Genomic DNA, 24456 nt, shown 5'->3' with positions numbered 1-24456 from the left:
CAGCTCCTTGGGTACTTTCTCTAGCTCCTCCACTGGGGGCGCTGTGTTCCAGCTGACTGTTAGCATCCACTTCTGTGTTTGCCAGGCACTGGCATAACCTCACAAGAAGCCGCTGTATCAGGGTCCCTTCAGCAGAATCTTGCTGGCATGTGCATTAGTATCTGAGTTTGGTGGCTGATGATGGGATGGGATCTAGCTCAAGGGGAGGTCCCAAGGCCTGACACTATTACTGAGGCTATGGAGTCCTCACAAAATGGGACCTATCATGACTGCCCTCCGAAAGATCCAACAAGAGAGTGAAAGAGTCAGATGCGATATTTGTACTCAACCAATGGACAGAAGCTGCTGACCCCTGTGGTTGAATTAAGGAAAAGCTGGAAGAAGCTGAGGAAAAGGGTGAGCCTGCAGGAGGACTAGCAGTCTTGATTAACTTGGAATCCTGAGATCTCTCAGGCACTGAATCGCCAACCAGGCAGCATACAACAGCTGACATGAGGCTCCCAACAGATATACAGCAGAGGACTGCTGGATCTGCATTCAATCAGGGAAGATGCACCTAACCCTCAAGGGACTGGAGGCCCCAGGCTGGGATGTGTGGGGGTGGGGACATCCTCGTGGAGACAGGGGGTGGGGAGGAGGTATGGGATGTGGAACAGTCAGAGAGTGGATCAGGGAGGGGAAAAAATCTGGAGTGTAAAAATCAATCAATCAATCAATCAGAAAGTAAAAGATTAAATTAAAAAAGAATATCAACAAATACTTAAGTTTTACCTCAGAGCCTAAAAAAGAGTATAAAAACCATTTAATCAAATTTCATTCTGTTCCAGAAGCTGTACTGATTATTCTCTATGTACCTTCACTCTAGAGTCACAGAATAACATAAGTAGGGAAAATAAATTTTCATTTTCTTGCAATGACCATACCTTCTATTTAAATAAAAGATAGTTCCTCAATTCTTTTTAAATCTATCTCCATTATTTCTTTCTGTAATGACTGTGCTTATCAATCATTTATTTTTGTTAGGGAAATAAAGGGCATATTGTCTTATATCATTTATCAGGTAACAGTTTCTTCTTCATTTGGAAGAAAAATGATGATGAGTAACTACTCCCCAGAAGATGATACTGCATTTTAGACTATTCAGGCAATAATTACATCAGTAAAAGCCATAAAAAGCCATCAGGGAACATTAGAGCCTGACATGGTCTTCAAAATCTGTTTTACTTTAATTAGTTGCAAAGCAACATGTGAATCAGAATTTCTTGGAAGGTTTATTAAAACACACAGACTCAGACCCTAGCCTGGACTCTCTATTCAAAGTTGGTATGCCTAGACAAAGGCTAAGACGTGAAACACAGTATCCCTGGCAATTCTGACATCCCCACTAGAGTTGCATTACTGTAGATAGTTAGTTTAAAAATAGTGATCATGGGAGATCCCAGAGGTCTATATAATGTTTGGATTAAAACTATATTACATGCCTAAATCAAATATAAACAATCTTGTATTAATATGGCCCTACAGAGGATACTAGAAGGAAAACTCCTACATGAGGTTCACTACACCAAAGAAAGCATAGGAAATTAATCATAACACAGCAAAACCAAAAGAAGAAAATCACAGATACATGACAACACCTACAAAATCAAAATAACAGGAGCTGACAATCATTGGTTATTAATATCTCTCAACACCAATGGACTCAGCTCACTAATAAAAAGACACTGGTTAAGAAGACTGGATCCACATTCTGCAGGATACAAGAGATATACCTCAGCAACAAAGATAGACACTCTCTTAGGGTAAAGGGCTAGAAAAAGGGTTTTCAAGCAAATGGACACAACAAACAAGCTGGAATAGGAATTATAATATCTAATAAAATGGATTTTTCAACCCAAACTTACCAAATGATATGGGGAAAGACACTTCATACGCATTATAGAAAACGTCTACTAATATTTTGGTGCAAGGGCATTCACATTCATAAAAGACACTTTACTAAAGCTCGTATCACCCAATGACACCACACAACGTTAGTGGGGGAATTTCAACACCCCACTCTCACCAATGGATATATCATCAAAACAGAAAGTAGACAGAGAAACAGTGAAACTAGCAGAGGTTATGAAACAAATGAATTTAAGACCTATAGAACGGAAAACTAAACAAAATCCAAAACAAAAAAATATACCTTCTTCTCAGCACCTCACAGAACCTTCTCCAAAACTCATCATATAATTGGACACAAAACAATCTTCAACAGATACAAGAAGACTGAAATAATGCTATGTACTCTATCAGATAACCACAGAGTAAAACTGGTCTTCTCAACATCAGAAACAAAAGAAAGCCCACATACTCATGGAACCTGACTGACTCTCTATTCAATGATCAGTTGATCGGGGAAGAAATAAAGATAGAAATGAAAGACTTTTTAGAAATCAATGAAAAGGAAAGCACAGCATACCCAAACCTCTGAGACACCATGAAAGCAATACTAAGAGGCAAATTCATAGCAGAAGGACCTTTATAAAGAAATTGGAGAGATCCAACACTAGCAACTTAACATCACATTTGAAAGCTCTAGAACAAAAGGGAAGCAAACACAGCCAAGAGGATTTGATGGCAGGAAATAGTCAAACTTTGGCTGAAACCAGCTCATTAGAAACAAAGAGAAAGATACAAAGAATCAAGGAAACCAAGATATGGTTTTCTGGGAAAATGAACAAGGTAGATAAACCATTAGCCAAACTAACTATAGGGCACAGAGACAGTTCCAAATTAACAAAATTAAAAATGAAAAAAACTAGACATAACAATAGAAACTGAGGAAATTAACAACAACAACAAAACCATTAGATTTTTCTTCCAAAGCCTATATTTCCATAAAACTAAAAAATCTAAATGAAATGGATGATTTTCTAGATAAATACTATTTACCAAATTTAAATCAAGATCAGATAAACTATCTAAACAATCCCATAACTCCTAAGGAAATAATGGCAGTCAATAACATTCTCCCAACCAAAACAAGTCCAGGGACAGATGGTTTTAATGCAGAAGTATACTTAGACTTCTAAAGAAGAGATAATATCAACATTCCTCAAACTAGTTCACAAAATAGAAACAGAAGGGACACTACCTTGTTCTTTCTATGAGGCCACACGTACCCTGATACCTGAACCACACAAAGTTCTACAAAGAAAGAGAACTTCAGATCTATTTCACTTCTGAATATCAATGGAAAAATACTTAATAAAATTGTCACAAACAGAATCCAAGAACACATTAAAAACCATCATTCACTATGGTCAAGTAGGCTTCACCCTAGGGATGCAGCAATGGTTCAATATATGAAAAGCTATCAATGTAATCGACTATATAAACAAAGTGAAAGAAAAAAAAAATCACATGACCATGTCATGATATGCTGGAAACACCCTTGAGAAAATTTAACTCCCCTTCAAGTTAAAGGCATTAGACAACTGGGGACACAGGGTACATACCTAAACATGATCAAACAATATACAGCAAGCCAATAGCCAAAATCAAATTGAGTGGTAAATAATTTGAAGTAATCCTACTAAAATCAGGGAAAAGACAAGGTCACCGAATCTTTCCCTGTCTACTCAATATAGTACTTGAAGTTCTACCTAGGACAACAAAAGGAGATCAAGGGGATACAAATTGGAAAGGAAGATGTCAAGATATCGCTATTCACAGATGATATGATACTAGACATTAGTGACTCTCAAAATTCTAGCAGAGAACTACTACAGCTAATGAACCACTTCAGCAAAGTGACTTGATATAAAACTGACTCAAAGGAATCATTATCCTTACTTTGTACCTATGAAAAAAGGGCAGAGAAAGAAATTAGGGAAAAACATCCTTCACAATAGATAAAAATTATACAAAATATAAATAAATAGTAATAATAATATGGAAATGATTAAGATTATATGGGGGCGTTCACTTAAAGCAAGAAGTATTTAAAGCCTTTAGCATACAATATTAAAGGTGGGGTGGCTCAAGTATTTAATCTCAGCTCTCAAGAGACAGAGGCAGGTGGATCTTTCAGTTTGAATCCAGTCTGGTCTACAGAGTCAGTTCAAGGAAAGATAGAGGAACATAGAGAAATCCTGTCTTAAAACACCATAAAAATAAAAAATTCAAACCAAACCAAACCAAACAAACAAAAATACCCCCGCAAAACAAATAGCAAACAAATAAACAAAAGACCTTACACATAGTATAATCGCTGACACATGTTTTGTATGTTACTAATATTACTTTATTATTATTGATGATAATAAAAGTTTGGTTCAAAATACATTTCACATAATTGAACTTAAAATTACTGAAGAAGGAGTGATAATTTCTAGAAATAGAATCCAGAATATACAGGAGAGAAAGGAGGATTATCCAGCAAAGAGATGAAACCTGAGAAAGGTTATCTGAGGACTTGAGAGATATTACCCAATGTTATCATTTGAGCCACATTTAGGCAGCCAGTTGGAACTGAGAGAACACTGAGACACAGATTTTTCTGTCCAAACAATTAAGATTGTTTTTTGGCAGTGAAGCAAAAAAAAAAAAATTCTGATTTCTGTCATAAATAATATTCCTCTTTCTAAGCAGTGTATGCTAGATGCTACTGCTCATAGAACTTAATCCCTGTGCAAACAAAGTGGATGAAAGTTCTTCCTGTACTTTTCCAGTTATTTGTACACATACTGTGCCTTCCAGAACTGCTGGCTCATATTTGGGGGCTTGATAGTCCAATTTAATGTATAATCAAAATCATGTCAAATGTCCTCAAATATTTTGCATATCTGAGCTCTTTTTATAAGGATAGGAGTATAAATATAAACATCCAGATATATCATAAACCAACATCTCTTCAGACATAGCTATGGTGACATGAGCAAAGACTGGGTAATGAAGCTTGTTACAGCCACCTTATTCTCTAACCTCTAAATCCATGCATACTTTGCAGTAAGTGTACTTGCCTTTAAGTCATTCATTTTGTTCTCATCTATTCACATTTAGGGAACATTCACAGAACAATGTCTGCACTTGAATTCTGAAGGTGGAATGGATGTTCCTGGTTTTGGCTATGGGTCTTATAAGAGTTCATAAATTTAAAAATGTAAGTAATTTTGTTATATTTTAGAACAATAATCACCAGACAACTAGGAAATGATTTTCGAAGGTCTTTCTCTTAATATTTCGTGTGTTTCTGTCTCTCACTCACACACATAAACATACCTGCCATTAATGAGTCATTTTTTTCCCTATTTCACGAGTATTTTTACCTGATGGTCACACTTTTATATTCTCTATTATTTGTTAGATTTCTCTTATTCAGAGAATGCTAAAGATTAAATGAAACCATGAAACCTACATAGCTTCTACCCTAAGTCCCAAATCCCATAGCACAGATTGGTTAGAATATAGTGAGTTTATGCTTGATATGGTATGCTCTGTATTATTCTTTGTAATATACAGCAAATAATTTGCTTTTTATCTTATGTTTTCTGTCATAAGACATATTTTTTAACTTAAAAAAATTATACCAATGGATCAGCCAAAAAAAAAAAAAAAAAGAAAGAAAGAAAAGAAAAAAGAAAAGAAAACTAAGAGTATAATCTCTATGTAAATACTCCATTTTTAATTTAAACAGAACATAGAAAATGAAATGAGGAGCCACTCATCAATGATACAAGAGGCTCATTGCCTGCAAAGAAACACAGATGCTGACTCACAGCTACTGTACTTAGAAGCAGAGTTCTCTGTCTTCTGGACCTTTTGAAAAGAGTCAATCATTATACATTGCAAGTAAGATTCTAGTGAGTCAGTCTAGCTTACTCAGGATTTGTAAAAGTCCCAAAGAACAATAACATTTCACCTTCCCTGCATCAATTTCTGCCAGCATCTGACCACTCCCTTCTCAATATTCACAAACACCTCTTACTTACTTGGGATAATTTCTAGATTGAATGAAGGGCAGAATCTCAGAGTCTTGACTTGATGGAGGCAGTAGTAAATCTCGGAATCGTTCTGTTAAAAGAAATAAAATATCAACTGTGAAAAAATAAGTAATGAGAGTAATGTCAAAAGAGGGTTTTTATTTTCCTTATTATCTGTATACATTTTTTAACAAAATAACGTCGTCACTAAAAATATTTTAAACAGAATATTCTTTGATATAGACTTGAGAAAACAGTTATATGATATTAAATGCTAAGAGTTGTACAATGTTATTAATTTGGGCAACACGAGTTGCAAAAAAATACAATTTGTAGCTCTTGTGTAACGTGGCATGTATTTGTCAGAAATTAGTGATGCAAGATCAATGTAAAGACCAAACTTGTTGTTGCATGCCACTGATGATGCAGCTCTGACAGAGGAAAGTTATTTAGAGCTCTCCTTGATATGTGAACATTGCATTGACTGTTGCCAAATGTTTTCATTCCATGCTCTGAAGCAACATTTACATATGATTTAGAAATCAAGTAGGAGGGTACCAATAGCACTATTTAAAAAAATAGCCATAAATATCTACATTTCTCATAAACATGAGCATGGGCTACCTGTGCTTTAATCCATATAATAGAATACTTACAAATTAAAGGGAAACTGAATGCTTTCAAATATAACTAGGAATGGAAACACATCAATGTACACTTAAGGGTGGAAATTCTCAAAATAACTTCATTGAGATAGAAAGCAAGGAAGGCATGCATTGGTTCAGCACAGTATATATAAATCCAAACACAGCAATGAGAACAGGAATGGTACTGTCAATTATACTTTATTGCAACTTCCAGGAATGGTAGAATGATTTAGTAAAAGAAGCAACAAGAGGATTGTGAGACATTGTTAATACTTCCTATGCATTAACTGCATTATGATGAAATGTTCAAATTGTATTATTGTGGTGACTAAATGAGTTTAGAGGAATCAAATGAAGAGAGTAGGTCACAGACCTTAACAGAATGGCCACAAAGTATTACTGAGTACAAGGCATACTTTTAAAGTACAGTTTACTTTCATGTATGGAATAAGAATCAGTTCACTGGTTTCCATACTAATTTAGTTTTTGTCACTCAGACAGTCAGAACACAACTGGGGATAATGAAGTAGCATCCAGGAATGGCGTGAGGTTTTCTTGTTCTATTCTGAAGTGTGGAGTTCCAAAGCTGTGGCACATATTTCCTCTTTAATTTGAATCCACATTTTTGAAAAATTAACCAATATCAACATCTGTTACATTGTTATTTTTAATCTATGAAGTCCAGTAAATGAATAATTTGTTCCAATAAAATGAATGTCAACTATTTTTGAAATTTGAATGTTTTCTTCTTTCAAAATTGTTTTTTATTATTTGTGATTATAATGACACCATCTAGACTTTTCTTTCCCCTACATAGGAGGTTTTCCCCTGCAAAACCTCCTACACACACCCTTTTGCTCCCTTTCAAATTAATGGCCTCTATTTTTGATGATACATGATCTTACCTTTATGTTTACAAGATTAGTAGGCAATGGTTACCCAATCCAATTATTTTAACCACTTAGTCCTATTCCAAAATAGACCTTGAAAATAAAACTTAAGGCCAAAAGAAGCCAAGAACTTTATGTATCATGTAAAAGTAAGTTTTGCCCAAAATATATAGCAGATATCCTTGGGAGCTAAACATACAAATTAAAATTTGGAGAATGTTTTCCAAACTTGCTTAAAAGCAGGCAACTATCTGAATTCTTAATGCATATTATTCTGCCTTCACACATTATTTCCCAGTGATCGGTTTGCCTCTTTTTATATATGCCCCCAAAATTTCATTACAAAACCATGGTGAAAAGTCTCTGAGTATAATATAGTAGAAAAATAATAGTATATACACATATAAACATAGTAAATGTAAAGGACAGTAAGTGAACATTTTTAAAACTTCTTCAGCTATCACGCATGACTGGTAAGAAAAGTATACAGACACAAGAAATATGCAGTACTTTGTAATTTTTTCTTCTTAAAATGTTATTATTAATATATGAATAAGTCTGTAAACATGATCAGTTAGGCTTTTTTTTTAAATTACCATTTAATCACAGATTATATTTGTTTGTCTTTTATGAAAATAAAGACTAGTTATGTGTAGGTTTCAGCCTCTCAGATTCCTGCCACCAATTACTTCAGCTGCAGTCCCACGCTTCATAGGATTCTTGAGAAAACATAACTTGATTTTTCATTTGCTGAGAACGAAGAGTAAAATGCTACTCCTAGTGCGGTAAAAGGCCGAACCGAATGTGGTTTCTCAGATGTCACATAATTTCTGTAGAAAACAGCAGCTTTCCAGCACTGGTGCTCAAGCCATTCACAGGGCATCTTAAAGGAAGATGTTAAAGCCACTGACAAGAACCACGGGACTTTCAGTGATGCTGTGATGAGCTGACTAATGAGGCAGAGATATCTGGATGTGATTTCACACCAGTAGGGGATTCCTTAATTGACTCAAGCTATTATAGACTTTCACCTTCTTTTTATTTCTCTCAAACTCAATCAACAACACAAGCCTAGAGGACATCCTATACATAATTACATTAATGTGTGCAACATAGACAATAATTTATTATACAAAATAGCTAGTAATTAAAGAACAAAATAAGAAAAATACTTTTTCACAATTTAGAATGATTTACTTTTTGTTACCTTTGCTATGACCCAGTTTCATGTCACCTTTTTTGGGGGTGGGGTGAGGGATGATCAATCTTCTAATTATCAGCAACGTGAAGTATACTAACCAAAACAGGCATTTATGTCATGACAATAAAGAACATGGGAATCTATTCATGTTGTGAGAATGGAATGAAATCTTCCTATCGGTACAAAGAAGAAAAAATGATTTATGAATAAAATAACACTAATGAATTATTCCTTTATAACCTAAGTGTCTCTTGATCACAGAACTTAATTAGTGTCTTCAGTAACATCCTGGGAGAAACTTGTTTGCTGGAGAGACCCTGTCAGATAGATTTAGGGAACTTCAAATTATTTTGTTTCAGGAGGTGGCCATTTTACTTTCTGTCTGCCTCACAATATATAAATTGATGTTGCACTTATTTTGAATAATCTGTGCTCATAAGCAAGGAAAGGCAGTCATATAAAACATCTCTCAAGGTTGAGAGCATTGCCACAAAAGGAGACATCTCTTACATTTTTATTAATACATAAAATTTTTCTCTTCTTTCATTCAATATTTATATTACACCTATATTGTCAGTTCTTATTTTCAAAAATCACCCAAGTCAAATCCTTAAAGGACACCGAAGTTCCCCATGACACACTTGACCTTAGTCATAAAGCTAACTGGAATGAGCAGGCATGATGGGGAACACTTCTATTATAACGCTTTAGTGCTTGAGGCAAGAAAATTGCAAATAAGAGACAGCTGTGATTACACAGTGAGATCCCATCTTAAAAATGAATAAGAAAACACAATTTTTAAAAAGTGAAAAATAAACAGAGGATATAACAGATAGTTTTAGAAGGTATGTTGCCAAGGAAACAGAAACTAGCTTGGACAATATAAAATGAAATAGTAAAAATGATTCTACCAAGATACTTATGAGATCTTACACTTATTTTATAAAACAGAAAGTACTATTTGAGTATAGATATGGACCTTTGGTATTTGTGTTCAGCTCAGGTGCACTGAGATACATGTAGGATTGCTGAAATATTGCTGTGTGCTCCAGGGGTCATTTCAAGAGAGGAATATGTGAGAAAATTAGAGGGTCTGTGGGGGAACGCATGGCTAGAGAGTGAAATCTCAATGATACTTTCCAAGAAGCTGGCAGCCTGCTGTAAAAGAAGTGGGATGAAAGCAGTGTTTAAAAAGCCTGTTAGCCATTTCTGTTTGAGTCAGTTCAAGTTTTGCTGCTGCCACAATACTCCAGCTTCGTCACACTTTTGGTGTACCATCAACACCAGCAACTTTCCATGGAATGTCAGCCTTGGATTGAGACTGTTGAGCTTTCTGGATTGGTTAACTTCTTAATTCACTCCTGTAGTGTCCAGACAGTAGCTATTGGATTGCCTAGAACCAGTGGTATAGGCCAATTCAAAGTAATTTCATTTTCAGATCTTTCAATCAGTGTATCATCCTCACCCTCATCTCTCTCTCTTTATCTATCTATTATGTATATATGTACCTGAGTATGTATGTATGTATGTATGTATGTATGTATGTATCCCTATCTTTCATCTATCATCTATCTATCTAGCATCTATTAATCACTTATCAATCTCTCTATCTACTTATCTATCATCCATCAATCATCTACCTATATCTATATATACCTATATCTATCTATCTATCTATCTATCTATCTATCTATCTATCTATCTATCTATCTATCTATCTATCTAATCTAGTGTCTATTTGTCTATCCACAATCTATTAATTGCCGGGAGCCATGGCCCTAGTCATGGCCTTGTGGATGTTTTCTAGCTTACAGAAACAATCCTGAGAGAACATTTGTGGTCATAATAGTAAGAATGTTTAGGGGAAAAGAGGACAGTGTGACCGTTGGTTCCAGGAGTTGAAGATTGCCACCTGACCTTCAGAGAGCCCCCGGGCTCTTCCCCCTCCCTTGGAGCCTCCTCTTGCTTATGCTTATATTGCCACTCCTGAATAAAGTTTGGAGAGCTTAATCAATATGATTGACTTGATCTCATTCTTCATGTCGTGTCTCTTGTTTCTCTCTCTCTCTCTCTCTCTCTCTCTCTCTCTCTCTCTCTCTCTCTCTCTCTCTCTCTCTCTCCTGCCCTGGGTCCCTACTGATTTTTTCTCCGCAGGGCTCTTGGGGAAAATTAATCATTTGTCAATCTATGAACTATCATCTATCTATAAATCTATCTATGAATCTTTGTACCTAATTATCTATCATACATCTATTAATCCATCATCTATTATTTGAATATCTATGTATATTATATAGAAACACATTCTTTTGGTTCTGTTTTTTTATACCACGTTATGCTTTTTTTCTTTTACAATGATTTTATACTAAAAGTTAAAATTACTTTATAATACTAACAAATATTTCTCTGTGCATACTTTGTAGTACTTAGAAGCAAAAGATTATAACAGAAAGACTAACAGGAAAGTATATCTTAAATATTATTATGAATACACAGACAAAATAACATCGTTATATGGAAATGTATACATTAGATTGCTTGTGGTGGTCATTTCACAGTATATACCAAATGTCATGTTATATATCTTGACTATATGCAATTATTTTATTAAATGAATATAAATAAAATAAACTCTTCCTTGTTAAAAAGAATTAAAAAAGCACCCTAAATTCATGAGAACACTTTTAGTCTTGATTTCCAAAGTCAGTAGAAGAGCATGAGCCAATGCTTTGGATAGCATGATTTATGTCTATCTCCTGACATCCTGATCAATATAGTGCTCATTTCATGTTTCTATCTTTTGATTAAATAAGGAAAAAAGTAAAGAAAATAAACTAGTTGGGATGCTGTTGGTAGAGACATTGTCTTCATATTCCTCTTCAAAGATTTTGTTGCTCAGCTCTGGAAAGTGCAGACAAACAGCTATTGTGAGGCTTAATTTCCTTCTGAGTTGGCTTTATATGCAAGGGCTATGAATTCCCCCAGAATAGCTCACCAATGAAAAAAAACGTGTAGATTTTTCAGCCCTACTCCAGCAGCTCTGATTATCAATCTTTACTCTAAATCTTATTATCCATGTATCTGCACTAGATTAAGACTGTACAACAGCTGTTCAACTTCTCCCTCTACCCAATAACTCCTTGTTCTTCCACTTCAGGTAGTGATCCCTAAGAAGCATGTTGCATTAAGCAAACAAAACTCAGAATCGGATTCCTTGAAACAGAGTTTGCAAAAGATAAGACTCTCAGGTTCCTACCTAGTTTGAAAGAGTCTCCATGAACTTGAATTGAAGTACTAGGTGAAAACCCATGTGTGTGCCACTAAGGAGGACCAAAGTCTAAAATGAACCATTTCCAATGGTCCAGATGTTCTACAAACTTCTGGATTGGACAAATAGGTGCTCATTCTTAAAATAAATTTCTATCAGACACAAATTTTTTGGAACAGGTACCAGTATTTGATATGGCCCAAATGTGGCACAACGCAGTATACCATGATCCCAACCATTCTGTATATCCTAGAGTTCTTGAGCAACCAGTTGAGTCCTTTCTTAATTCCTTTATTGATCAGACTAAGGATCCCAATAGGAGAGCTGGATTTCCATGCTATAACATGTTTATTACTTAGTGAGTTAAAGGTAAATTATATGAGACACAAATATACAGAAAGACACCCTGATTAGAAGTAAATGATAACTGTATTATTTACTAGTCTGTAAGCTCAGAATTCCAAACATTGTTGAACATGCTGGTAATTTAAAAAAGCAAGCAAGCAAGCACATGCATGTATGTATTTGTATGAAGGAGAGGGGAATACTCGTCTGTTTCATGTTTTAAGAGACACTCTAAATATATTTGATAAGATTTTTCCTTTTCTCCCACATCAACAAAGACCATTAATCTCTATTGGAAGACAATTTAGAATTGGGCATAAGATCAATCAATATGTAGGGAAGTTAGAGCTTTACTTCATTTTATACATTTTTCCTTGCTGAACAAAACATGTATTGAGTAGTTATTATTTGCCATGTGCTATGAATAAAACAAATTCTCACCAAGGCAACTCTTCTTAATGAAAAAAAAAAGTTTAAATGAGAAAAGAATTACCAAGTCTTTATAGATGCTCCTTAAGGAGGTTTTAAGTGGAATTATAAAATTACCTTAAAAGCAAAAGAAGAACATTATATGTAGTGACTCAAAATTTTATAGTTTTTAAGTTTTTAAAATTGTTTTCTTAGGAAAAGAAATACAAACACACATTAATCATAGAAAAACAAATTACTTTGGACAATGGAATTAAAGGGCAGACACGGAGACAGCCATATCAACTGAAAAGAGATAGAATAGAAATTCGATTTTTTGAAAAGTTTGCTTAAATCAAATAACGCTCTTCATTACCATGGTAACTAGCGTTGAATGACAATACTTTACATTTAAAGTATTGCTTTCAAAACTGCATTCAAGGCATCCAAATTAGACTATTTTGGTTTGATTAAAAAACAAAAACAACAACAACAACAACAAACAAAAACAAAAAACAATAACAGATACAGAGCAAAAATATCTTCTTATAGGGTCAAGTCTCTGGAAACAGAACTTACAAGAAAATAGACAACAATTTTAGAAGAAAATGAGAGCTGATTGTTTGGGTATCCTAAAACTTCCTTTCCACAAATAATAAGAGCAAATGAGAGCACTACAAACGAAAAGGTTATTCTGTCATATGTACACAAAACAACCTTCCGTGAACACTTTTCAAAAGACAACATAAGCATAATACATGTATAACAAGAGCTAATGAATGAATATTACCTGGGCAGAGGTGCAATATTCAACCTGTCTGATCATCTCTCCTGCAGTACCTTCCTTTTAGAGTTTCTCAACTATATAAAAATTTATCTACCTTTATTGTTGCTTTATATAGATTTGAATTATTTATTCTAAATTTTACTTCTATGAGAAGATTTAGAGTTTAACATCAGTGTTGAGCAAGGAAATGGTTAGACACAATTTTCTCAAATCTGGATGTCGTAGGTGAAGAAACTAAAAATCAGCAAGGACCTGACTAACCACAGGGCAGCTAACTTGCAAGAGATGGAGACAAAAATCAAACAGAGCAAAGCAAAATCCTTGTGGATGGTATTTGGTTTGTTTGTTTCCACTGTTTTCTTTAGAGAGAGACATGGTGTTGGCTTGCCTTCCCCCACTTTCCCATTGTCTAAGGATTATAAAGTAACAGAAAACCAGACACACCATCTACATAGGTTTATACCTGCTACATGTAAGCACTGAAGTTCTGAAGAGAGACAACGTTGGGTTAGAAAAAGAAAAACATTTCAATGGGACTTTTAAGGGAAGCGGTGATAAAATTCTATTCCCTTGACACCCATTATTCTGCTTCCTACTTATTAAACATACCACTTTAAAAAGTGAAATCCACTTTTGGAAACTGTAAACAGACTTCTTGGCCTCTAAACACATCAATGATTCACTGTCTATAACTGGTATTCTCCTAAAATATAAATTATCTTTTATTGTTGTGGAAGTTATGCTATAACAACAAAAACACTGACAAAGGAAAGGAAGGAAATGCAGGCTAAAGCAAGGCAAAAGCAAATATCAGAGGCTGTCTTGGATAAGCACATTACTGCAGCTGAGTTTTCTCTAACACAATCCACCTTTAAAGGAAAAAGCTATACTTAACAATTGTCACAGCCAATGCATTTTTAAACGGTGTTGGCACTGAACAAAAGAAACACCTCAGAGAGATCAAGGCTCAGCTTGACACTAATTCAGTCTCTGCTTTCAGCACAAACTCTAATACCACCTACACTCATATTCAAAAGAAAAAGGCAATTTTGTTCAGCACTCAAAGAAAATACAAGGTTTTTGTGTATGGGTGTTTTTAAAGTATGCTCAGTAAAACTTAAGCTATGAAAAGCAGTAGCGTGCAATACATGGTCTTTTGAAATCTATTAAAATCAACCCAGCAGTGAGTCTTCTGTATTCGTAAGTAGAAGACATGTTAGCCAAAGATGAAGCATATGGAATAGTTCACCAGAGAAGAGCCACAAGTAGATAATGCTTGGCTGTTCCAGTAGCCTAAACACTTTTCCTTTAACCCCCTCATTTCCCCCTTCATCTGTTTTTTAACTGCCAGGACCTCTTTCACCCCAGGTCTTTCATCAAGTCCCACTCAAGGTTTAAAGGCTTAACCCTGACTTTCACTTTTTGAGAAGGCTGATCACACCAAACAGTGAAAATATTTTCACTGAACTTCCTGAGCTTGCAGTTGATGCTGAGAGATTATACAAATTAAAATTAGGAAATGGGGTAGAGATTCATTATCTCCTATAGAACAGAAAATGAAGGCCGGTTTCTTTGGCTCAGCTTTAAACTTTTTATGAAATGCTAAAAGACCCTCAACTCAACATTTCTCAGTATGAGCTTCAGCCTTGTTAACACAAGATCATCGTCTAACGAGCATGTATTTACCAATTCTCCCTGTTATTTTCTGAGTTTCTCTCTGGCCACAGACATTATGTATCTGTTTTATCAAGGGGTCTACTTTTTCTTTTAAAGATCTTAGCATTTTATTCGGTTTTTAGCTTTTTTTTTTTTTTTTTGTTATATAATTCTAACATTACTACTGATTTGTATCTAGTTTGAATATTAGCTTTGGATATTTTGTAATTTTCTGTCTTTGAAATATATATGTTTTGAATCTGTGCAAAATCAAACATCAATGCATTGATGCATAGGATGGAACAAGCAATAGTCCATTGTTCTTAGTAAGGCAGGTGTATGAATGGGATAAAAGGAGTTCGAGCTATTGCCTTTGGTTCACTCTTGGTGCGCCAGTGAGCTTGTGCCTGGACACTGTGAAGTTAAGAAGTGCTTCTTCTCTCCTGCCTTCTTAGCTTGAAAAGGAGAGAGAGAGCTAGCTGGAAGGGGCTGGGCTACTCACTTTCCCACTTCTCAGGTAAGTTATGGCCAGTAAGTTCCCATTAGGCTAGTCACTGCTAAAAAATAATTTCTCCTGAAGACAAGCTACTGCGGAGGAGAATGCTCAGTTCCTTTAAAAGCATTTAATTTTTTCCTATCCATTGCACAAATCTCATATTGTTCCCTTAATTTTTGTAATGAAGAGCATATAAATCTTACAGACAACAAATTTCAATAAAGTGTGAATCCACTGGAGAGTGGTTATAGCTGAGCCTTGTCCACATGGAATCTAACTGTTCACCAATGACAGCACATATTTTTCTACCCAGACAAAGGGACCATGAATTTTACTGATAAGTACCTGTATCAGGTACTCCTCGAATGCTATCCAGATTTGAATGAGAGAGGGGACCTGGCCAGGCACATAGAACTTTTTTTTTTAAACTAACCTAGAAAAGTTGCATTAAAACATAACAAAACAAAACAAACAAACAAAAAATAGTTTGTTCAGGTTTTTATGTGCTGGTACATCAATGCCTTCAATATCTTTCCAAAGGTCCATGAAGGCCAAACTTGATTATATTTTAAGTCTACAGATCTGCTTTTCTTTAACTTTTTAAATTATTTTTATTTTAATCATATGTATGTTTTGCCTGCATATATGTCTGTGCACAGCCTGAATAGCTGTTGCCTGTGCAGATCTAGAAAGTGTGTTTGATTGATTTGAACTGCAGTTACAGATGGTTGTAAACTGTCATGTGGGTGCTGGTAATCAAATCTGGATCTTCAGAAAGAAACAAGTGCTCTTGCCATCTTAGCCTAAATGAAGTTAATACCATGACTGGTTTATTTTCGCAAACTTAAGACTTTTAATTGGATATTTCATTTATTTCCATATCAAATATTGTCCCCTTTCTTGGTCTCCATTCCAGAAACTCCCCATCCCTCCACTCACCCATACACTTCTGCCTCTCCTCCCTGGCATTCCCCTGCACTGGAGCATGGAGCTTTCACTTATCCTCTTTTCTGGAAACAGCCATTTAAATCGTGTGAGTGTGTGTGTGTGTGTGTGTGTGTGTGTGTGTGTGTGTGTGTGTGCATACAGCATACTACTCATTTCCTTCATACCAAAATTTTATGGATTCTGAGGCTAGGAAATATGGAATTTAAGCTCATATCATATATATTGAATAGTTGATCATGAAAACAGATATGATATGTGATACTTCATTAAATGAGCTAACAAATCATCTTCAAAGGTTTTCACTCAGAGACTGGAAACAGTTTTTCACAACACAAATCATAGGCACTCTTAGCTCATATCTTCCTGACCTAGACATCTCCCCTCAACAAACAGATGCACTCACTCTGCATTTCCCTCTCACTCCCATTGCTAATTACAGGCCAGATCAATACAAATTCAAACACTTACAGCATTTGGAGAAAGTTTGGAAACAGAAAAAAAAAAAATCAGAAATTTGGCCCATTAATACATACCTCTTTTTGTTTACTGATTCTCTTTGCTTACACTGCTTCAGTTACACAGTAGTTTGCAGCAAACTCTACTACCCCTCCTACCACTCCTCCAAAACCCTAACTTTCATAATTCTAGCCAGCAATGTATACTCATTGTTTTAGATAACCTTCTTGTTAGTACATAGGATTCAATTATTTTTCTTCCTTAGTAATAGTAGAAATATTTAATTTGTAGGTTTTGATTCTAACCTGAGCTTCCACCTTTTCATCCTGCAGAAAAATATCAGTGGCTTATATGAAAATGAATTTGTTTTCAATTCCAACCTGAAATTCTTCAATATTTCACCAGCACCTCTATGAGAAGACTAGGTTACACCAAAACTTCCAGTCCTCTCATGACCTTGCTTCTGGAAATTTATCTCTCCTGACCTTTCAGCAGCAGGGCATGCTATGAGCTATTCAAGATATCTCTCCCTGGAAAACTATACTATCTAAGACAGTCATATTTATATCTAACACCAACTTTCGCCCAGAGACTCTCCCAAATCTGTTGTAAAGCTTCCTTTTCACCAGTTATGGAAGGCAGATGTTATTTTTGTTTTTGTATTGGACCCTATGATGTTCTTGCTTGTAAGTTTCTGTGTGCCTTTTACTCTTTTATCATTTCCGTTTAGAAATATTCACATTTACTAGGATCATGTGCATTCTCACAGACTTAAGTACAGTGACAAGTAAAAGAAAAATAATCCCTAACAGGATACTGAGGACCCTATATTGGTAGACTCGCTTGCTTACTATGAATACACTTGAGTTCTGCAGTTGCCAATGAAAACAAGTGCTGAGAATGTATGATGTCAGCCTACATAAAAGCACAACCCATACTAAGGTGTCTATAGATTTCTAAGAGGATTCAAAACATAAGATGTGATCTAAAGACATTAACGGCATATTTGTTGATGGTAGGGATCACATAGGGTGATGGCAAGTTCTCTGGGTGTAGGTTAGGACACATATTACGGGAGAGAACAAAAGAAATTAAAAAAAATAAAAGGCAGTGTTGCTAATGGGCATAAAATTAATCAAAGCGAAACGAAGGTAAAGAGGGCCAAAACTTGAAGGTCAGTAGTGGTCAAAATGAAAATGGCAACTGTAGGCTCATATATTTGCATGCTTAGTCCCCAGTTGATGAACTATTTGGAAAATTAGCAGGTGTGGCCTTGTTGGAGGAGTTGTGACCTTTTTGCAGAAAGTGTGTCACTGGGAGTGGGCTTTGAAATTTCAAAAGCCCTTTCCAGCCCCACTGTGTTTCTCTCTCCAGCTATCACCTACAGGTCAGAATGTAAAGTTTTCAGCCAGTGGTCCAGTGCAATGCCTGTCTACCTCCCTCCATTATGATCATGAAGCAACTGAAACTGTGGGCAAGCCCACAATTAAGTGCTTTCTTTTATAAGTTGCCTTGGTCATGATGCCTTCTCCAACTAATAGAACATTAATTAAGACAAGATCATTTCAGGACATGGTAGAGATAATCTGACATTCACCCAAGAAGCAACAGGAAATTATTATAGTTGTAAACAACAAAAGTCTCTTAATTTGAGAGATGGTTTGAAGTTTCTAGACCATTGTAAAAAGAATGAATTCAAAGTGGCAGATATAATACATTTTTTTTCAGAAGTGGACTGATGTCAATTAAAATCCAATTTACCACCTGCTCAACTGCTAATTTGCAACAGTGAACCATAACTGCAAAGAAATTACAATTATTCTGAATTATTACTTTTCAAATTTAGAAACACACATCTCAGAAGACTAGTTGGCACAGTTCAGAGGAGCCACCAGGATTCACTCATCAATTTAATACTGCATATGATCCATTCCTTCTCCTCAACGTTACTGCACACCTTCACTATCTTCATTCTTAGTGTTAGTCCTACAATTTATCTTCATTAGAGACAGGAAGAACCAAAACAAAATTACCATTTTTTCAGCCAAATCTACTAAATGACCCCTTCCTCCTTTTATAAAGCAAGAAGTATATAGGTTGCCTTAGGTTCAAGTTGATCACATACAAAGTTCAAGTTGGTCACATACATATTGGATCAAATCTCTTTGAGGAGAGTTTGATTTCATAACTGTAAATTTTTGTCTCTCTAGCAGTACAAATCTTGCCCTCTATACTTCATTCTGGTTATCCACATCACTCCCAGAACTATATAAATGTGTGAAGTTATTACAATGTATGTATCCTGATAATTTAGTTTGTTGCCCTGTCCCTAATCCATTCTAATAGAAACGTATATTTTTAACTTCATTTAAAGTAAGAAATATTTAAAACATGCACTGTTGTGTTCTGGCAAATGTTTAAGAGATATGTCTAAAAAACACAGTGTATATACTTTTAAAACATGTGTTTAAAATATTTCAGGTTGACTAAATCATTACCAATGTGTATTTCTCACAGAAATTTGAACATTGATGTACTTAGTCTGTTTGAACATTTGGTGCTTAGTCTGTTTCCAAGATGGTATCTTTCTGCTATGCAGGCATGAACAAAGACTTAAAAGGGGCCAATTTAACTCCCTGCAGCTCTTACAACAGGCCTACCAATTGTAGTGGTCACATTGGCAATTAAGTCTCAGCATATAAATTATAGGGAAGGCTTCATGTAACTGTGATGACACGTGTTAACTTCTGTGGAATAAATGCCCCACTGTGAATGATGGGAAGTGGTCCTACTTGATTTCAGTGGATAACTAACTGAGAGGAAAAGCTCCCCAACTTAGGTTGAACTGAGATTAACTCCAGCATCTCTGAGGATGTCTATCTGGTTTTTAAATTATGGTCTCATGAAATTACTTCATTGTGGCTTTTATTTCAAGCATTCCATAAAAACCAAATCTTCTGAAGTTACTAGCTCAATCTTCATTTTACCTGATTTCTTAAAAGCATCTGTTACAACTGGTAAACCGTGCTTTGAAGCATCTTTCTGTGATGTGTAAATGAAATGATCTTTACTCTCTTTTAGTCTAGTGGCTAGTGCTTCTTAGTTGCCATTGCTGAACATAACATGTAGGAATGTATCAGAGTTCCGTTCTCTAGTGTAGTTCTTCTTTAACTATGAACTCTTTAAGATGTGAGACAGTGCCACTTCTTACGGTAAGTTTAGTGTAATAACTGAAACTTTTTTTCTCAAAATTGTTATCACAAATTACTGAAATTAAAATGAAGGGAAGAGGACCATTAGATATTCAGCAATGTTGTGCAAAATATCATATCATGCAATAATTCTCTGAAATCCTTTTAGAGAATATGTTGAATTTGTTGGACATATATACAAATTGAAAAATCATGTATAACTATAAAAAATGAAAAGTTTTGAATTACTTTAATTTGCAAATTAAATTTCTAGGATTACAACTACTTTGTAAAGTGAAGGGATATTGTATTTAACTGTGTCCAGAACTAAGTCAAATGATGTAGCTCATGGAAAACCACATTATAAGTCCTATGAACTGCATTTTTCCTCCTTAATCTCAAAAGTTTTGTTTATGTTCAGGTTTCTCCTGGAAGAAGGTCCTGATAGGTTATCCAATACCAAGGAGTCACCCTAAATGTACATAATCGAGTAACAGCATTAAGTGAAGTCCTCAGGATATATGTATATGAGTATATATGTATATACATACATATAAACATATATACACATAAATCCATATATGTATATATAAAACCATGTATATGTAAATGCACATATACACACACATCTGTACCTGCACAAATACATGTATATAATAAAAATAAAAATTATAATAGTAGTGGAAGACAATGTCACAAATTTGATAGAGTCAGAAAAGACCCAGGGACAGATAGAAAGGGAGATTTTAGGGTGGAAATTATGTAAATTCAATATTCATGCCTGAACATTTTAAAGAAAAAAATCAATAAACAAAAATAAACTAATTACTAAAAAAGAAAGAAAGAAAATTATATTAAATCAGAGCGGCAAGCTGGCTCAGCATGTAAAAGAGTCTGTTCTGATCAAGCATGATAACCTGAGCAAGCGACATTGTAGAAAAAGAAAACTGACTCCTGCAAGTTGGCCTCTGACCCCTTCACATACACTCCAATGCACATGTGAAAACACACACTTACATGTAAAGAATACCAGAAAGTAAATAATAAATAAATGTAGAATAAAATTAATGAAGTTACATGAAAGCATGTCCTGTATATGAAGGAAATGGGACAGGAAGTTGGAGGATAACACACATGATTAGACCATTGCTCACTGAGTCATAGAAACACACTGCTAAATACTACTGCTCAGAAAGCAAGATTCCTATCAAGGTACTGCTGCTCACCTGCAACGTATGCAATAGCCTAAGAACTCAAGCAGAGATGCAAAAACAACTGACACAATTAAAATTCTGTATAAAGTTCTCTTGTTTAACTAACACATAAGGCTAAAGCTGCCATACACGGTGATTCTTTTTTTCATTTCATTTCATTTCATTTTCATTGGCAACTACTGCAGAGTCTGATGGACACAAATGAAACTGAGGATAATTGAATTAATCAACCATATGGCAGGATATAACCACCATCAAAGAACCACAGGAAATATGGTATAAGTCCATTCCCCAAAGAGTTTTTATCATTTTCCTAAAAAGGTCAGGATTCTCAAAATTGTTTTCCTTCCTTCCTTGTAAACTCATTCCCTTTAAATAAGTACAACCTGAAAACGATAAGGTAGAGCCTATTAGGACCTAAGTAAAAATCATTCAGACAGACTTGAAAACCATACCTGAGATATGTTTGTAAGACTAACATCTCATTCTCCTATAGCCTACAGTATATGGTTGAATCATGTTTATCAGCCACAATAACCAATTGTTTTAAAAAATTATGTTCTACTGGTGGCCATCCAAGGAATTTAATGGTCATAGCAACAATAATCATAGAAAATATTCTCTGTGGCAATATTTTCTGAAAGCAGCAGATATGATTTTTATTCTAAACCTAGATTAATTTTTGCATTACAAGCACACAAATTAAACGGACACCTGACACCCCGAAAAAAATTAAGATGTCCAAATAATTCACTTTCCAATTTATTTTAGCTATTGCCTTTGCATTGAAATTCACAGGTTTACATGTAATTTCGCAGTAACTAAAAAGCCCATCCTTCCGTAAAGATCTATTAGCAGTTAATGGCTGCTAGAGGAGGTAATATCACTTTCTTCAGTAGTGAGTCCACTGATTAGTTGCTCATGCTCTAATAAGCCTCTACCATGCTCATACAATCAACTGGAATTAGATTCATTGAGTCACACACAAAAAGAAGACTTTAATGTTGGCAGATAGCTTCTCAGAAAGAAATGTTTGCATGGGAGAGATGGGGATGAAAGAGAACAATAAAGTGAAACAACTACAATCATTATATGCAATGTGTGAAACTTAAAAAGAAATATAAGTGAATAAGAACATTGTTGATAGTACCACAATTCTATAAATTTATTAAAAACTACTTGAATAAAAAGTAAAACAGGAAGTCAAAGTCATTTCTACTATATGAGAAGTTATATAGTTTCCCTAAAAATGTTGTAACCATAAATTAATATAATTTAGTATTATCATGTATCATAAGGAAATATCACAACTTATAAGGAAAACTCCAAATTTAAAAAGTATTTAACATATACAATACATACGCAATTTTCATCTTTTCATGAAAACTCAGCTGGATGGTACCTGAAGTATGCATGCTTTATAGAATGCCATAGACATACAGAGATATAATAATCAAGTATTTTGTGGATGTCTTTGATTAAAGTTGCATTTAATATTTCTTACACTGTGTTTAGTTTGGATTAATGCTATCAAAGCAAATCCACAGTGTTTGTCTTTAATTTTCAGCTTATATGCTATCAGCTAACTATATCTAATTTTTACTGCAAATTATAATGAGTAATACAAAAATGTCATAACCAAGGATCAATAAAAATCCATTATGTGACACATATAATAGCTTCTCTATTTTATGTCGATCTATGATTACCTATTCATTGATTGTTGAATATTTTCATAGCAAAAACATAGAATAATTGTGTTGGGATAATGGGTATATAACTCTTTAGTAGCGAAATTAAATAAAAAGCTTTAAAATAATCTGTAATTTAAACTACTAAACATACAGAGTATGTGCAAATAGTGAAATTATTCTATAGTAATCATATCTAGCACAGATAAGTTATTTTAGACAGAAGTATAGCTAAGGTAATATTCTTAATCACATCTTTGAAATAAAAATATGATTAATTTTAGAAGAGAAATAAAATGTTAATGCAATTCTTTTGACTATCATTACTATTATCATTATAAGATGGAGCAAAAACATATTTTGCATTGTCCTCTACATTTAATGTGTCACTCATGCATTCAAGAGATGCAATTCTTAATGAAAATGTCTACAAGAATGAAAGTAGGTGAGTCTCCAGAACTATGCAGCCATTTCATCTTGAAAGAACCGGTATGGAACATACTGAAATCTTTTCTTTTTTATTTTCTTTTATTGGATATTTTCTTTATTTACAATTCAAAGGTTATCCCATTTCCTTGTTTCCCCTCTGGAATCCCCTTATCCCATCACCCCTTCCCCTGCTTCTATGAGGGTGCTCAAATACCCACCAACCCACTCCTGCCTCCCCGAACTGGCATTCCCCTACACTTGGGCATCTTGCCTTCACAGGACAAAGGGCTTCTCCTGCTATTGATACCCGACAAGGCCATCCTCTGCTACATATGAGGCTGGAACCATGGGTCCAGCCATGTGTACTCTTTGGTTGGTGGTTTATTCCCTGGGAACTCTGGGGGATGTAGTTGGTTGATATTTTTTTTCTTCCTATGGGGTTGAAAACCCCTTCAGTTCCTTCAGTCCTTTCTCTAACTCCTCCATTGGGGACCCCGTGCTCAGCCGATGGTTGGCTGTGAGCATCTGCCTGTGTTTGTCAGGCTCTAGAAGAGCCTCTCAGGAGACAGCTATATCAGGCTCCGATCAGCAAGCACTGTTCACTGCCCATGGTAAAGCATACTTCACAAAATCACAGTTTAAAAAATCCAAAACAGGGCTGGAGAGATCGCTTAGCATGTAAAAGTGATTGGATCTCAAACCATCTCCATCCTTAGCTATTGTGGAAGGTAAGCACTTACTCTCAAAAGCAGTCTTCTGACCTCAACTTGTGCACTATGGAATATATGAAAATACACACACACACATGTCACCACTACCACCACACACACACACACACACACACACACACACACACA

General features: G+C 35.0%; 1 protein-coding gene across 3 annotated transcripts in view; it reads right to left on the bottom strand.

The window, feature by feature from the left end:
* The window catches only part of Nox4 (NADPH oxidase 4), a 138019-nt gene that overhangs the window by 25733 nt on the left and 87830 nt on the right, over nucleotides 1-24456 (bottom strand). For all 3 annotated transcript variants that reach the window (XM_021192474.1, XM_021192458.1, XM_029543590.1), the window contains exon 13: nucleotides 5982-6063. In XM_021192474.1, the coding sequence (XP_021048133.1) occupies nucleotides 5982-6063 (82 nt within the window). The remainder of the gene's footprint in view (nucleotides 1-5981; nucleotides 6064-24456) is intronic.

Source organism: Mus pahari, chromosome 1 (assembly GCF_900095145.1).
Source record: "Mus pahari chromosome 1, PAHARI_EIJ_v1.1, whole genome shotgun sequence".
Lineage (NCBI taxonomy): Eukaryota > Metazoa > Chordata > Mammalia > Rodentia > Muridae > Mus > Mus pahari.
The sequence above is the reverse complement of the archived record's forward strand: the minus strand, read 5'-3'. Positions and strand labels throughout refer to the sequence as shown.